Genomic DNA, 17,278 nt, shown 5'->3' on the forward strand with positions numbered 1-17,278 from the left:
AGCTGGAAGGCATTCTCTGAACTGCAGAGAAATGATTCAGACCAATCTTCACAGAACTCCACCTCCATAATTCTACCCGCAGGATATGGAGTGACAATACACTCATATAATGAAACTGGAGAGATTCTTCATCAGAACCTATCATTGGGTGATCAGTGACCCCAAAGACAGGATACTGTAGCCTAACAAATAATCCTTTTGTGGTTGTCATATACACCACATGAGTTATCATCATAACACGGTGAGCAATCTCTCATTCACACAGCATTCAAATTTATATCCTGCCCCACACACGCATATCTCCCATTGACTTAACTGGAAACACCATTCACAAAGTGATGGCAGTTTATAGTGTGCAAAGTTCCTTACTGATGAACATTTTGACAGCAGAATGTTCCCATTTTCAGTTCCTTTACTTTTATTGATACCAATATTCTCCAATCCTCACTGCAAACAAAACAAAACAGAAAGCTTTTGGCAGCTTCCATATCATAGGCAAAGGTACAAAAGGGCCGGAGATACATTCTCACTGCTCAATATTTTTTCTTACACATTAATTAAAACCCTATTCTGTAATGAGCTTCTCCAGTTTCACTAGCCTTCTCTTCATTTGCCTCTCTACATAACCAGACATTTTTGTGCAAGGAACACATGTTCAAAAGACATGTGGAACAAATTCACTCTGCTCAAATAAGATATATGATTGGGAGGAATGATATCCTCACTACAAAAATGTCTTCCTGTGGTTTCTAATGAACAAAAAAGGGAAGAAAACAAGAAAGAGAGAGAGAGAGAGAAACAAAAAGGGGAAATTATATTATTCTGATCTATAACAGTGCTATGTGTAAGGAAGTGAACTGCCAATAACATGACAAATTAATTACTTAATCCTTGATTTATGATTCAGTGAAAGATCTTCTGGGGGGAAAATGCCTTTTATTCTATAGCCAGAAAGTCCTTACTTTGATTAGAACAATTCCATTGTGTTTTTAAAATGCAATATCTTGGTATTCTATCATTTCATATTCGCCTGCCTGTTTCCGTGTAAAGATGACATCCACAGTTACCCATGAAAGCACAAATTTGGCTAGCCATTTCTTCGCTGCTTTCAGGGTGTTTAATTTTAATCTGTCAGTCAGGCACTGTTATCAGCAAGCCACTTCAGCAGTACTTGCTTTTCAGAAGGTAATAGGCTGTGGTTGTTTACAAAAGGCCATTTCCTGACATGTAACATGGAAATTCTGTATCAGATTCTCAGCTAGTGTAAATTGCTGTAGTTCTAGTGACTTCGATGGAGCTACTCCGGTTTACACTAGATAAGAATGTGACATTTGCATCTAGGGTGCCCATTTTCTCATTGTGATCCTGAGTTGCACAATCAAAGAGAAAGCTTGAGGTTACTTGTGAGGCTGACTGTCTTCTCTCATCTTGTTACTGAAGTGTGTATATGTCCTCTAAATTCACAAGAGGTTGCAGCAAGACAATGACAAGTATCTATGACCCTTGAAAAACATAAAGCTGTATGCTTGCTTCTTCATTTTCCCTTATTCTTCCCCTTGAAGAGGAATATTCATATTGTGGAAAGCTTTCAAACATCTCAGACTACAGATGAGTTCAAACCAAAACCACAGATCTGAACACTCCCAAATGTTAGGGAAATTTGTATTCAGATTCAAAAGCCATGCCTTGCCACTAACTGTATAGATTCATAGATTCTAGGGCTGGAAGGGACCTCGAGAGGCCATCGAGTCCAGTCCCCTGCCCTCATGGCAGGACCAAATACTGTCTAGACCATCCCTGATAGACATTTATCTAACCTACTCTTAAATATCTCCAGAGATGGAGATTCCACAACCTCCCTAGGCAATTTATTCCAGTGTTTAACCACCCTGACAGTTAGGAACTTTTTCCTAATGTCCAACCTAAACCTCCCTTGCTGCCGCTTAAGCCCATTGCTTCTTGTTCTATCCTTAGAGGCTAAGGTGAACAAGTATTCTCCCTCCTCCTGATGACACCCTTTTAGATACCTGAAAACTGCTATCATGTCCCTTCTAAGTCTTCTCTTTTCCAAACTAAATAAACCTTTCAGCCTTCCTTCATAGGTCATGTTCTCAAGACCTTTAATCATTCTTGTTGCTCTTCTCTGGACCCTCTCCAATTTCTCCAGATCTTTCTTGAAATGCAGTGCCCAGAACTGGACACAATACTCCAGCTGAGGCCTAACCAGAGCAGAGTAGAGCGGAAGAATGACTTCTCGTGTCTTGCTCACAACACACCTGTTAATGCATCCCAGAATCATGTTTGCTTTTTTTTGCAACAGCATCACACTGTTGATTCATATCACTGCTCTACAGCCAAAATGCTTCTGAAATAAATGTAGTCAAACTTTACTAATTCTGGGTCACTGAGAACGAAAATGATGCTTAAAATTGTTGATTGGCTCTAGTTTTCAAGATATGCTATTGGGTCAGTATATACGACCCTTGACTTGGGAATGGCGGAGGATAAGTGAGTTATAAAGGGAAGGGATCTCAATTTAAACCAGAAATGACTAAAATACATCTTTGACTGGATCTATGAATAAATCTATGACTGGGTTTGGACAGTACTTGCTTTTTAGGCAAAACAATGAATGATGCAATCTGAAGCTGGTATTGCGTCATACATGATATGAATTGCATCATGTTATTCCTAGAAGTCATGGATGATGCAATCATAACGAAGCTTACATCACTCTGCTGAACAAATTGTCCTATATCAGCTCTAGAAATTATACAGTGTCGTGCTCTCTTATTTGTCAGTGTTTGATTTCGCAAAGGGTCACATTTCTGTTTAGCCAAAGTGAGCAGAGATGCCTCGTACTTGTGTGAACAGTGCAGATAACTTCTGCTATGTTTGTGGTGAAGTGACTTTTGCATCACAAAAGCACAGTATAACCACTATGGTTAAGAAAGCCTATCACCTTTATTTTGGCTGCAAAATTGGAGATCAGGACAAGAGGTGGGCCCCACACATATGCTGCAACACTTGTGCAACCAATCTTCGCCAGTGGTTGAACAGGAAAAGGAAATCTATGCCTTTTGCAGTGCCAATGATTTGGAGAGAGCCAACAGATCATACCAGTAATTGTTACTTCTGCATGGTGCCTCTGGTTGGGAAAGGTGTGTCAAAGAAGAAAAAGTGGACTGTGCATTATCCAAACATTCCATCAGCTATACGCCCAGTACCCCACGGAGAAGGACTGCCGGTTCCTGATGCACCAGAATCATTCTCACTTGAGTCAGACGAAGAAGAGGAAGAGGATGAAACTTCTGGTCCTGAACCATCAATGTCACAGGACCCACATTTTCTCCCATCCTCCTCCTCTGAACCACACCTCATAAAACAAGGTGAACTGAATGACCTTGTCAGGGATTTGGAACTACCCAAGAGTAAGGCAGAGCTGTTGGGCGCCAGACTACAGCAGTGGAATCTCCTGGCAGGTGATGTTAGGGTTTTCATGTTCCGTGACCGTCAAAAGGATCTTGTCCCATTCTTCTTCATGGAAGGTGATCTTGTAGCCTGCAACAACATCGATGGTGTGATGGCAGCCCTCAACATCGTTCACGATCCAGATGAGTGGAGACTGTTCATTGATTCATCGAGGACGAGTCTTAAAGCTGTTTTATTGCATAATGGCAATGTTTTGCCATCAATTCCAGTTGGTCATGCAGTCCATATGAAGGAAACCTATGACAACATGAAACAACTTTTGAGGTGCATAAACTATGACCAACATCAGTGGCAGCTTTGTGGTGATTTGAAGGTTGTTGCTCTCTTGCTTGGTCTGCAGACTGGATACACAAAGTACTGCTGTTTTCTCTGCGAATGGGATAGTCGTGCAAGAGATTCCCACTACATCAAGAAAGATTGGCCACTCCGACAGTCATTGGAGCCTGGGAGGAAAAGTGTTCAGCATCCACCACTTGTTGAATCAAGGAAGATTTTGTTACCACCCTTACACATCAAGCTGGGTCTGATGAAGAACTTTGTCAAGGCCATTGACAAAACACAAGCAGCTTTCAAGTACCTCCGTGGAAAATTTCCAAGGTTAAGTGAAGCTAAGATAAAGGAAGGTGTCTTTGTTGGTCCTCAGATTCGTGAACTTCTTCAAGATGATGCATTTGACCATGCACTGCGTGGCAAGGGAAAGACGGCATGGAAAGCCTTCCAGTTAGTGGCAATAAATTTTCTCGGAAACAATAAGGCAGACAACTACAGGTTGTTGGTGGAAAACCTCCTCAAGGCATACAAAAGCCTTGGTTGCAACATGTCACTAAAGATACATTTTTTGCACTCTCATCTAGATTTTTTTCCACCAAACTGCGGAGCAGTGAGCGACGAGCATGGCGAGCGATTTCACCAGGACTTTGCAACAATGGGCAAATGGAGCCATCAATGCATGCAGACTATTGCTGGACAGTGACAAGAAATGCTCCATTTAATGAATACAAGACACAAGCCAAGAAGTCCCGAGTAGACACTGAATAGGACTAAACTATGTACATAATAGTTTTTTGCCTTTTGTTTCATAATACATTTTATTTATATAACCCTTTTGCTGATTTTTAAAGTGTTACATAAACAGGACAGGTGAAATATTATCATGTAAAGCAACCATAAACACATGAAAAGACCTAGATTTACAATTTATGATTAAAACTCTACTATCTACACAATATACATAGACATAAAATGTAAAAACTTACATATCTTAGAAACAGTAGCCAATCAGTTGTTTTAATTATCATATTTGAATTCAGCACATCAAAATACATAATAAATAGCACATTTTATCTCTGAAGCAGACGACTTCTCAAAAATTGTAGACCAGTGATTTAGCTTGTGGTCCACTATAACCCCTAGATCCCTTTCTGCTGTACTCCTTCCTAGACAGTCTCTTCCCATTCTGTATGTGTGAAACTGATTTTTCCTTCCTAAGTGGAGCACTTTGCATTTGTCTTTGTTAAACTTCATCCTGTTTAACTCAGACCATTTCTCCAATTTGTCCAGATCATTTTGAATTATGACCCTACCCTCCAAAGCAGTTGCAATCCCTCCCAGTTTGGTATCATCCGCAAACTTAATAAGCGTACTTTCTATGCCAATATCTAAGTCATTGATGAAGATATTGAACAGAGCCGGTCCCAAAACAGACCCCTGTGGAACCCCTCTTGTTATACCTTTCCAGCAGAATTGGGAACTATTAATAACTACTCTCTGAGTATTGTTATCCAGCCAGTTATGCACCCACCTTATAGTAGCCCCATCTAAGCTGTATTTGCCTAGTTTATGGATAAGAATATCATGTGAGACCATATCAAATGCCTTACTAAAGTCTAGGTATACCACATCCACCGCTTCTCTCTTATCCACAAGACTCGTTATCCTATCAAAGAAAGCTATCAGATTGGTTTGACATGATTTGTTCTTTACAAATCCATGCTGGCTGTTCCCTATCACCTTACCACCTTCCAAGTGTTTGCAGATGATTTCCTTAATTACTTGCTCCATTATCTTCCCTGGCACAGAAGTTAAACTAACTGGTCTGTAGTTTCCTGGGTTGTTTTTATTTCCCTTTTTATAAATGGGCACTATATTTCCCCTTTTCCAGTCTTCTGGAATCGCTCCTGTCTCCCATGATTTTCCAAAGATAATAGCTAGAGGCTCAGATACCTCCTCTATTAGCTCCTTGAGTATTCTAGGATGCATTTCATCAGGTCCTAGTGAAAGTAATGGTCAGACCTCTTCAAACTTTGAAGAAGTTCAAATCTGGAGTTAGATCTAAACTTTTCAGGTCAGGCCTATCTCTACTGAAAAACTAAATCCATTTAATGTTCAGCTTTTTTTTTCTTTTTATACTGTTATTTACCTACATTTGTTAATTCTCAATGCTATATGGTAAATAAATGTAGTCTCCATACAACTTGGCTCCTCCTCCTGCACATTCATGCAATGAAAGTATAATGCTGAATTTCTTGCAACACTTTTTCTGACAGCAGATTGTGATTCCTGTTCCGAACCCTCCCGCCATGGTAATAAGTAACCGTTATGCTTTTCTTGATAGAAGGAATCACCCCCTACAGTAAAGGGGGAGAAGCCTCGTACCCCTAAGGCGGGGAGGTCTACTGCCACCACTGCGAATAGGAAAAGTAGGGTAGTGGTGGTCGGAGACTCTCTGCTGAGGGGGACAGAGGCACCCATCTGTCACCCTGACATTTCATCTCGGGAGGTATGCTGCCTGTCGGGAGCCCATATCCGAAATGTTACAGAGGCATTGTCGAGGATTATCCAGCCCTCTGACTACTAACCCATGCTACTCATCCATGTGGGCACAAATGATACTGTGCGGTGTGACACTGAGCGGATCAAGAGTGACTACAGGGCTCTGGGAGTACGGGTGAAGGAGTTTGGAGCACAGGTGGTATTCTCTTTGATTCTTCCTGTCAAAGGTAGGGGCCCGGGCAGAGACAGATGCATCATGGAGGTGAATGCCTGGCTGCGAAGATGGTGTCGCCAGGAGGGCTTTGGCTTCCTAGACCATGGGATGCTATTCGAGGAAGGACTGCTGGGCAGAGATGGCGTTCACCTTTCGAGGAGGGGAAAGACCCTATTTGGACACAGACTGGCTAACCTAGTGAGGAGGGCTTTAAACTAGGTTCGACGGGGACAGGTGAGCAAAGCCCACAGTAAGTGGGGAACATGGAGACCTGGGAGATGGGTCGGAAAAGAGAGGGAGTGTGGGTTATATTGGCAGAGAGAAAGGAGGGTCAGGACAAAACTGGGAGGAAAGATCAAACCAGTATCTTAGATGCCTATATACAAATGCGAGAAGTATGGGTAATAAGCAGCAAAAACTGGAAGTGCTAATAAATAAATACAACTATGACATTGTTGGCATCACTGAAACTTGGTGGGATAATACACATGATTGGAATGCTGGTGTGGATGGGTACAGCTTGCTCAGGATAGACAGGGGAAAAAGGGAGGAGGTGTTGCCTTATATATTAAAAATGTACACACTTGGACTGATGTGGAGATGGACATAGGAGATGGAAGTGTTGAGAGTCTCTGGGTTAGGGTAAAAGGGGTAAAAAACAAGGGTGATGTCATGCTAGTAGTCTACTACAGGCCACCTAACCAGGTGGAAGAGGTGGATGAGGCTTTTTTTAAACAACTAACAAAATCATCCAAAACCCAAGATTTGGTGGTGATGGGGGACTTCAACTATCCGGATATATGTTGGGAAAATAACACAGCGGGGCACAGACTATCCAACAAATTCTTGGACTGCATTGCAGACAACTTTTTATTTCAGAAAGTTGAAAAAGCTACTGGGGGGAAGCTGTTCTAGACTTGATTTTAACAAATAGGGAGGAACTCGTTGAGAATTTGAAAGTAGAAGGCAGCTTGGGTGAAAGCGATCATGAAATCATAGAGTTTGCAATTCTAAGGAAGGGTAGAAGGGAGAACAGCAAAATAGAGACAATGGATTTCAGGAAGGCAGATTTTGGTAAGCTCAGAGAGCTGATAGGTAAGGTCCCATGGGAATCAAAAGACTGAGGGGAAAAACAACTGAGGAGAGTTGGCAGTTTTTCAAAGGGACACTATTAAGGGCCCCAAAGCAAGCTATTCTGTTGGTTAGGAAAGATGGAAAATGTGGCAAACGACCACCTTGGCTTAACCACGAGATCTTGCATGATCTAAAAAATAAAAAGGAGTCATATAAAAAAATGGAAACTAGGACAAATTACAAAGGATGAATATAGGCAAACAACACAGGAATGCAGGGGCAAGATTAGAAAGGCAAAGGCACAAAATGAGCTCAAACTAGCTACAGGAATAAAGGGAAACAAGAAGACTTTTTATCAATACATTAGAAGCAAGAGGAAGACCAAAGACAGGGTAGGCCCACTGCTTAGTGAAGAGGGAGAAACAGTAACAGGAAACTTGGAAATGGCAGAGATGCTTAATGACTTCTTTGTTTCAGTCTTCACTGAGAAGTCTGAAGGAATGCCTAACATAGTGAATGCTAATGGGAAGGGGGTAGGTTTAGCAGATAAAATAAAAAAAAAAACAAGTTAAAAATCACTTAGAAAAGTTAGATGCCTGCAAGTCACCAGGGCCTGATAAAATGCATCCTAGAATACTCAAGGAGCTAATAGAGGAGGTATCTGAGCCTCTAGCTATTATCTTTGGAAAATCATGGGAGATGGGAGAGATTCCAGAAGACTGGAAAACGGGAAATATAGTACCCATCTATAAAAAGGGAAATAAAAACAACCCAGGAAACTACAGACCAGTTAGTTTAACTTCTGTGCCAGGGAAGATAATGGAGCAAGTAATTAAGGAAATCATCTGCAAACACTTGGAAGGTGGTAAGGTGATAGGGAACAGCCAGCATGGAATTGTAAAGAACAAATCATGTCAAACCAATCTAATAGCTTTCTTTGATAGGATAACGAGTCTTGTGGATAAGGGAGAAGCTGTAGATGTGGTATACCTAGACTTTAGTAAGGCATTTGATATGGTCTCGCATGATATTCTTATCCATAAACTAGGCAAATACAATTTAGATGGGGCTACTATAAGGTGGGTGCATAACTGGCTGGATAACCGTACTCAGAGAGTTGTTATTACTGGTTCCCAATCCTGCTGGAAAGACATAACGAGTGGGGTTCTGCAGGGGTCTGTCTTGGGACCGGCTCTGTTCAATATCTTCATTAACGAGTTAGATATTGGCATAGAAAGTACGCTTATTAACTTTGCGGATGATACCAAACTGGGAGGGATTGCAACTGCTTTGGAGGACAGGGTCATAATTCAAAATGATCTGGACAAATTGGAGAAATGGTCTGAGTTAAACAGGATGAAGTTTAACAAAGACAAATGCAAAGTGCTCCACTTAGGAAGAAAAAATCAGTTTCACACATAAAGAATGGGAAGAGACTGTCTAGGAAGGAGTACGGCAGAAAGGGATCTAGGGGTTATAGTGGACCACAAGCTAAATATGTGGCAACAGTGTGATGCTGTTGCAAAAAAAGCAAACATGATTCTGGGATGTATTAACAGGTGTGTTGTGAGCAAGACACGAGAAGTCATTCTTCCGCTCTACTCTGCTCTGGTTAGGCCTCAGCTGGAGTATTGTGTCCAGTTCTGGGCACCGCATTTCAAGAAAGATGTGGAGAAATTGGAAAGGGTCCAGAGAAGAGCAACAAGAATGATTAAAGGTCTTGAGAAAATGACCTGTGAAGGAAGGCTGAAAGAATTGGGTTTGTTTAGTTTGGAAAAGAGAAGACTGAGAGGGGACATGCTAGCAGTTTTCAGGTATCTAAAAGGGTGTCATAAGTAGGAGGGAGAAAACTTGTTCACCTTAGCCCAGTGGTTCCCAAACTGGGGTTTGTGAACTCCTGGGGGTTCGCAGAACGTTACAGGGAGTTCGCCAGAAAAATTTCACTAATGGCGGACAGAGGACCCTGGGCATTGGAGACAGCAGGTGGGACCCGGTTGCAGGGCAGACACCCCGAGCCCCAGGGAGAGTGGAGCCGGGCAGTTGGGGCTGGCATCCCGAGCCCTGCCGCTGTGAGCGGGGGAGCCGGCAGCCTGAACCCCAACCCGAGCCCCAGGGAGAGCAGGGCCGGGCAGTTGGGGCTGGCAGCCTGATCCCCAGTGTTCTGTGGGGGGCTGGCAGCCCGAGCCCCAGGGAGAGTGGCAAGGCAGTAGGGGCTGGCAGCCTGAGCCCCGCCCCCATCAGCGGGGGAGCCAGCAGCCCGAACCCCAGCCCGAGCCCCAGGAATTTGCCAAATATAATCTAGAGCCAGAACCACGGCCCTCCAGCCACAACCTCACCGGAAACTAGAGGTGGGTGAAAAATACGAAGCATTTTTCACAGAAAGTTTTGAATTTTTTTCACATTTTTCAAAATTGCCCAAGAAAAATTTACAAAAAACTGAAACGGAAAAATGGTCCATTTTCAAAAATGTTTTCATGAAACATTTTCTGATTTTTAAAAACCAAAAATGAATTTATTTTTATTAAAAAGCATTTTTTTAAAAACAAAAGTCAAAAAAACATTTTACAGAAACATCTTTGGTTTCTGGTTTTTCTATGTTCGTTAAGAAAAGTTTCAATTAAAAATATTTTTCAGAGGTTCATAGATTCCGGGGCCCGGCAGTTGAGGCATCCATCACACTGAGGAAATTTAAACTTAAATCCCTGAAAATATTCATTTTTAGGAGGGGGTTCACGAGATTTCACAATTTAGTGAAAGGGGTTCGCGGGCTGTTAAAGTTTGGGAACCACTGCCTTAGCCTCTAAGGATAGAACAAGAAGCAATGGGCTTAAACTGCAGCAAGGGAGGTTTAGGTTGGACATTAGGAAAAAGTTCCTAACTGTCAGGGTGGTTAAACACTGGAATAAATTGCCTAGGGAGGTTGTAGAATCTCCATCTCTGGAGATATTTAAGAGTAGGTTAGATAAATGTCTATCAGGGATGGTCTAGACCGTATTTGGTCCTGCCATGCGGGCAGGGGACTGGACTCGATGACCTCTCGAGGTCCCTTCCAGTCCTAGAATCTATGAATCTATGAATAAGGGGGGCACAGTGTGGCCTAGTGGACAGAACACTGGACTGGGACTCATGAGACCTGATTCTATTCCCAGCTCTGTCACTGGTCTACGGGATGACCTTGGGCAAGTCACTTCATCTCTCTGTGCCCCAAATTCTCCATCTGTCAAAGGAGATGATGAGACTTACTCCTCTGAAAAGTGCTTTGAGATCTGCTGATGAAGAGAGTTATACAAGAGGTAGGCACTATTATAAGCATAAGATTATGATTTCCGTACAATATCAGTAGTAAAACTGATGAGAAAGAAAAATCAGGCTTACTGTAGTGAACTTGTAGAGGTTTCTTTCTCTGTATGTGTACAGGTGCCTTCCTACTGAATGGAACCAGAACTGCTCTCCTGTACGTCATAGGCTTCCTATTGCTGACAGTTATTGGAGATTCTCCTTTAGCTGAAGCACAGTGTTTTTGGGGAAGGATCATTTGAGCTTCATTCACATTGCTGCCACTAAGTTCACAGTGGCCATGGATGGTATAAAGTACAGTGACAACTATTAGGTACTAGATGATTCAGGACACTTTAAATACAGTATAGCCAAATAGTGTATCTAGTTACTTCCTGAGTCTCTGACTATTTTTGGCCTCTCCTTAAAACTGTGTGCACATGACTTTTGTTCAAATCTAATAAAAAAGGATGATGAGTTTGGTCAGGTCAGCCAAGTTCTAATATACAGTCTCCACATCACAGGGCAGACATGCAAATAAACACAAATACTTTTCTGTTCTTGAAAAGCCCAGGAGAAGACTAATACTATAGGTGAGGAGTAAGGTGGAATTGGTACTGCTGTGTGAGAATTCATCCATTAACAGAAGTTCATCTGTATATCTCTAGTAGTCATAAGCACTAACAGGTGACAACCTTTACATTTGGAGACGCCTCTGCACCTTTTATACTTTTTTTTTATTAAGCTTATTATGTGCATGTACATTCTTTCATCCAATTTTAGGAACATCAGTATTAATCTCCTGAATATCTAACTCTGTTTTGACAAGGCCAGGAAACATGAACTATTCTGATATTAGAGGGCACTTACAAGTCAGATAACAGCAGCCAAAGTCGCAGAAACAATAAGCACAAACAGGATGTTACCGTGCTCAGTTCAGACACAACGCTTTAATCTCTGTATTAAAAAAAGATGCTTCTGATAAAGTAGCAGCTGGAGGCACTGTAGAATTCCTACACCACTTTCCAGCCCCCCCAGTACACAACACTTTAATTGAAAGGAGAGAGTTCCCTTGTAGCTAAGAACAGACAGCAGAAAAAAATTAAATAAGGGAGGATAAGCAAGAGGGTGCTCCGTATGTTCTAGGGACTGTATAGTTGCTCACCTATGATCTGCTTTTATCCATTATTAAGCCAGCAGCTTCTATGGAGCTTTGTACTTCAGTTTGCATATGGATGTATTCTAGCAGAGAAATCACAGATGGGATCACTTGGAAACAGGGCTGAATTATTAAGGTTGGATTTTTTTTTTGGTTAATCATGTGTGGTACACATGTTAAAGAATTATGTCATATCTCATCGCCTTGCATGTGAATGAAAAACAGGGCTTTTTTCAAAGCAGCATTGAACTTAATTAGTTAGCGCCAAGATTTATGATAAAATTTCCAAAACAAGGCATGTAACATATTCTTCCTCTTTTCTTCAATCTAATAAATAAATCTTTTAAAGCAGGTCTGCCACCGTTACAAGGCAGCAATTACCAACTGTAATTAAAAAGGCAGCATCACCACAACTACAAAAGAAATGCTGTTCCTCTGATGACCTTAAAAAAACCCCAAACCCTAAATAGACAGGACAATAACACACACCTCTCTTGTAGTTTCTTGTTTTACTCTTGAGGAATTTCTAATATAATTGAAAGGGGCTTTATTTTTATTTTTAAGCATAATAGATATGTAAGGATAACAAGTTATTTGTGAAACCATGATGCAATATGCCTCCCCACTAGTATGAGAATTCCAATAATCTCCCACTTTGCTTTCAACAATCATCTAACCATAAGTATCTTTTTTCAAAATGTTATGTTGATTTCAAATTGTTTCATTACTTTTGGGGGGGGAGTGAAATGTAGGCCTGAGGTCATCCTACAGGATATAAAAGGGGATGGCACATGGTAGCATGTTCCCCCCCCCATTGTTTAATGGTGTTTGCTAGCATGGGAACAGCTGGTGATTTGAACATATTGAGAATATAAGTGAGTTCAGAGGGCTGAGGAAATACTACAATTGGCTGTAAAAATAAATCATACAACTCACTATTACATGAGCACTATAAGTACATTTCTGCTGTATAGCATTCTAAAGTTTATGGGTTTTAATTCAAAACAGAAAACCAACCTGAACAGTCCACATTTTTAAAGTATCCCCTTGCCTTCCACCCAGCCACAGAGGATTTATGGCTCTTTTTTAATCTTTTCAACACACCCATTCTGATAGTTAAGAGTGAAAACTGGTAACTTTCTCTTCTCTCCCTAACATCCCGTACCCTGCTTCTGTTCCCACCAATCATTTGTTTTACTTTAACCATAACGAGTCATTTGAAGAAGTTCAGCAGCAAGGCAAAAATTCCAAGGATGGGAACTTTGTTTTAATCTCCATGTGTGTGAGACCACAACAATGGGTCTGCAGCCTCACAAACCTTCCTGGAGTCAAAGGAACAGTTCAAATCAAAAGAGCACATTGGAGTTCTGCAATATTTTTGTGGCAAGAACCACCCAAAAACCCCACCATAACATTTTTGTTCTTTTCTTATTGTGTGCACATTTTTTAATTCAAGTTTTTTTTCTGGACATAAAGGATGACAGGTCTCAGCATAATGTCTGCTGGAGGATTTTATTGCAATGCAACAAACAGAACATTTTCTATGTACCGTTCATACTGGCACTAAGTTTGTTTAAGTTTTTTGGATGACAAAAGGACAACACTGATGGCGTGTTTTTTCTCCATGTTAGATGGCCACTTTTAAGCAGGAAGAGAAAGCATGATCCTGTGGTTAGGGCACTCACTCACAACTTGGGAGTCCAGAGTTCAATTCCTTGCTTTGCCACAGACTTCTTGTGTGACCGGGGTAAGTCATTCAGTCTCTCATCTGTAAAATGGGGATAACAGCTTTTCCCTACCTCATGGGATGTTGTGAAAATTATTATACTAAAAATTGTGAGGCCCCTAGATATCCCAGTAATGAGGGCCATAGAGATAGATATGGGACCTTAGATAGACTCATTATGGAGAAGTTCCATATAGTCTTAGAGTCTTAATAGGAAAACAAAGTAACAAAGTAATAGGAAGATTCCTCTAGGATGAACAGACAAACACACACCACAGCTGAAATCTTGGCCTCACTGAAATCAAAGGCAAAACTCTCAGTGATGCCTAGATTTCACTCTATATTATCAGCTACTCACCTCTCTTCTCATCTACTGTGGATACTGCCTGGATTAAAAGTGGTGCATTGGATTCCGTATACTCCACAAACACCAGCTGCAGTTTCAGTGCTGTCTTTACCACCAGACGGAACTGAAAGAAAAGAAAGTAACTTGTCATTTAACAGCTCACAGTATTTCCAGATGTGCTGCATGCCACTGTACCAGATGTAAGCATTGCATTTTGGCTTGAGGCAGCAATGGCAACAATATGAGAGAATGAAGTTATTCGAGCCACATAAATAAAAGTTCTGCACAGCCAGTTGGCCTAGCAATTCACTGATAGGACAGCACTCTCCCCATTAACTGCAGCTCAGTCTTAACTCCAAAACTGAGGCTCCAAAGTGCGTAACAAACATGACAATACATTCCTCACACCCCTAGATAGTCCCTGGTCAAAGCATGGTAGAAACTGAATCTACTGATCTGAGAACCTCATCTCCTAACACAGTATTTATTGTTCATTACTTGTGAGTGTTTAACACAGTAAGATTTCGAGCTCTTCCTCCCTCTCACGCAATAGAATATGATTTTTCCCTGCTTTCTTTTTCATTTCTTATAATATTTCTATTTAATAGCATTAAACAGATTGAAATTCATTAAGCATGGGAACTGAGAGAAGTGTGTTTACACTTAGCTGTCCCAGAAAACTCTATCATAAAATGGCCCTTTTGTACTCCAGCAGAGGGGAGCATTGAGTTTGTAACCTGCTAACAAGAAAACAAAAACTCCATCAATGAGCAGGGCCTCCCATCATTTATTCTCTGAGTTCAGAAAAGGCCCAACTTTGACTTTTATGGTGAAATTCTGATCCAGATGAAATCACTGGCAATTCCCATTGACTTCAGGAGTTTCATCCATAGATTTCTCAGTAACAGAGAGGAGGGTTTGTCTATGAGATAATTTCCAAAGCACACAGTGAGAGCAGTTACACGCTGTCATATAAACACCCACAGACCTGACTTCTGACAAAGCCTTCTTCCCTGCAGGGTAAATTTCACCAAATAGCGCAGTCTCACATATAAAAGACACCGAAAGAAGGAGAACTTTTAAAAAGACAGGATTGTGCATGGCCAGTAGAGAGGAATTGTATCGGGATGTCTATCATGGGTTAAAACTATACTATTCTCAGCCCTCGAAAGCCATGGATTTAAAGCTGGAGAAAAGGGTGATTGTAACAGCATGGCTCACCACTTGACGACTGAAGCTAGCTAACACTGATTACAGAATGAGCCAGACCTGGGAGAGATCCTGGTGACTGACTTATAAACAGGGATCCTAGTTTTCCAAGATAAGGAAAACAAAATTCTCTGATTAACCCCCTCTCATAAAAACCCATGTTTTTCTGCAATTAAAATTAAACGCTGAACTTTAGTTTCCCTAGCCACAATGGGGAGCCGTGCTGACAGCCCGAGCTTCACTGCCTGGGGCGCGAGCTTTCAGCCCCAATTCAGTTAATACAGAGAGCCAAACAATGGAGGCTCGGATAAATGGGGTTCTACTGCATATGCAGGGCCGGCTCCAGCATTTTTGTCACCCCAAGCGGCGGGAAAAAAAAAAAAAAGCCGCGGGCGATCGGCGGCACTTCAGCGGCAGCTCTACCACCGCTGCTTCGAATTGCTGCCGAGAGGGACTGAGGGACCTGCCGCCGAATTGCTGCCGAAGAGCCGGATGTGCCGCCCCTTTCCGTTGGCCGCCCCAAGCACCTGCTTGCTGCGCTGGTGCCTGGAGCCGGCCCTGTGCATATGTTTTTATTTTTTCACAAAGTGTAAAAACTAAACATTCTCTATAAAAATGCAAATTCCGCATTTTTCCGCAGCAAAAGGGATTTAGAAGATCCCTGCTTATAAATGGCAGTAGAAGGTGTGAGTCCGCATACAAAATATGAAAGGCTCCTGCAGGGAAGACCTTGAGACCAAGGGCACTGTGACAGAGAGGAGCTGCAGTGAACAGGAGGCTCTTGCTAGAGACCCAGACTGACAGACAGGCCTGAAAGTCTGAACCAGAAGGCTGAGCTCCAACCAAGGAAAGCCTGAGAGACTTTTGGGAGACTCCTGGGACTTACCTCTGGGAAGAAGGGCTGGTGATTCCCTGCCTAAAGGGAAAGAGTGAATTAACTGGGGTTTGGGCCAATATATAAGGACTCAATAAATGGGACCCCAGTAGGGGAATGTTTTAATTATCTGTGGACGGTGAATTATTAAGGGGTACTGAAGAAGGGAGAAATTGGTAGCAGGACATGGCAGAGTGACCTTTGCCTCAGTAAGCAGCCACCCTGCTAGGGTGATACATAGTTACTCTCAGAAACACACTCCAACATACTAGGATCGAGCAAGGCTATGATACATTTTGTAAAAGGAGTGAACATAGGGATACATCTGTTCACATTCAGGTGCTTAAGTCACTTTTGAAAATGAGACTCAGGATTCTAAGAGTTACAGTTCTGAGTGGCGCAACACCTAAATACCTTTAAAAGGCTGTATGTAGTGTTATGGTAGCCGGAAGAGCTCTGGGTAAGCTAGTAACTTGCCTCTCTCAGTAACAGAAGTTGATCCAATAAAAAATATTATCTCACCTACCTTCTCTCTTTAAAAAATTGGGCCTCTGTCACTTTCCCAAGATCACTCAAGCAGTCCATGGAAGAACAGGTTTCCCAAGTCCCAGGTTAGCACCCTAATCACCAGAATGTCTGTCTAGTGACCCCTTGTTTTAAGAAAGCAGTGAAGGGACTAATGAAAATCAGATGCTTATAGGTGGCCTTCTAATAATGTGGTGCAAAACTCAACTCATTAAATAAGGGGTACCTGGGGATGATTTGTATTGTTTAATTATCATTTAAAATTATTAATCAATTTTATATTTTGGGCCCAGACAAGGTCTCTTGAGCTATGCACTGCACAAATGTTTAAGAGTCTCTTCCCTGAAAAGCTTGCAACTTAAGATCCAAGGAAATCTTGCTGTAGGCCATAACTTTTGACTTTCTTTAGAACTTTAGGCTCAGTCACACAGGTCATTGCTGACTGGATCCATATGGAGGTATCTGGGAGCGAAGTCACATACAGCTTCCAATAGACAAAAAACAGTGTGAGATGCTGAGCTTTAAAAACTATCCATCTGTAATTCCACTATCTCCTCCATAAAGCAGAGAGCCATTTTGTGATCTCAGCATGCTAACTGTTGGCCATGGCT

General features: G+C 41.8%; 1 protein-coding gene across 12 annotated transcripts in view; it reads right to left on the bottom strand.

The window, feature by feature from the left end:
- The window catches only part of FHOD3 (formin homology 2 domain containing 3), a 655,003-nt gene that overhangs the window by 188,700 nt on the left and 449,025 nt on the right, over nucleotides 1–17,278 (bottom strand). For all 12 annotated transcript variants that reach the window (XM_054018872.1, XM_054018870.1, XM_054018871.1 and 9 more), the window contains exon 7: nucleotides 14,072–14,183. In XM_054018872.1, the coding sequence (XP_053874847.1) occupies nucleotides 14,072–14,183 (112 nt within the window). The remainder of the gene's footprint in view (nucleotides 1–14,071; nucleotides 14,184–17,278) is intronic.

This window comes from Malaclemys terrapin, chromosome 2 (assembly GCF_027887155.1).
Source record: "Malaclemys terrapin pileata isolate rMalTer1 chromosome 2, rMalTer1.hap1, whole genome shotgun sequence".
NCBI lineage: Eukaryota > Metazoa > Chordata > Testudines > Emydidae > Malaclemys > Malaclemys terrapin.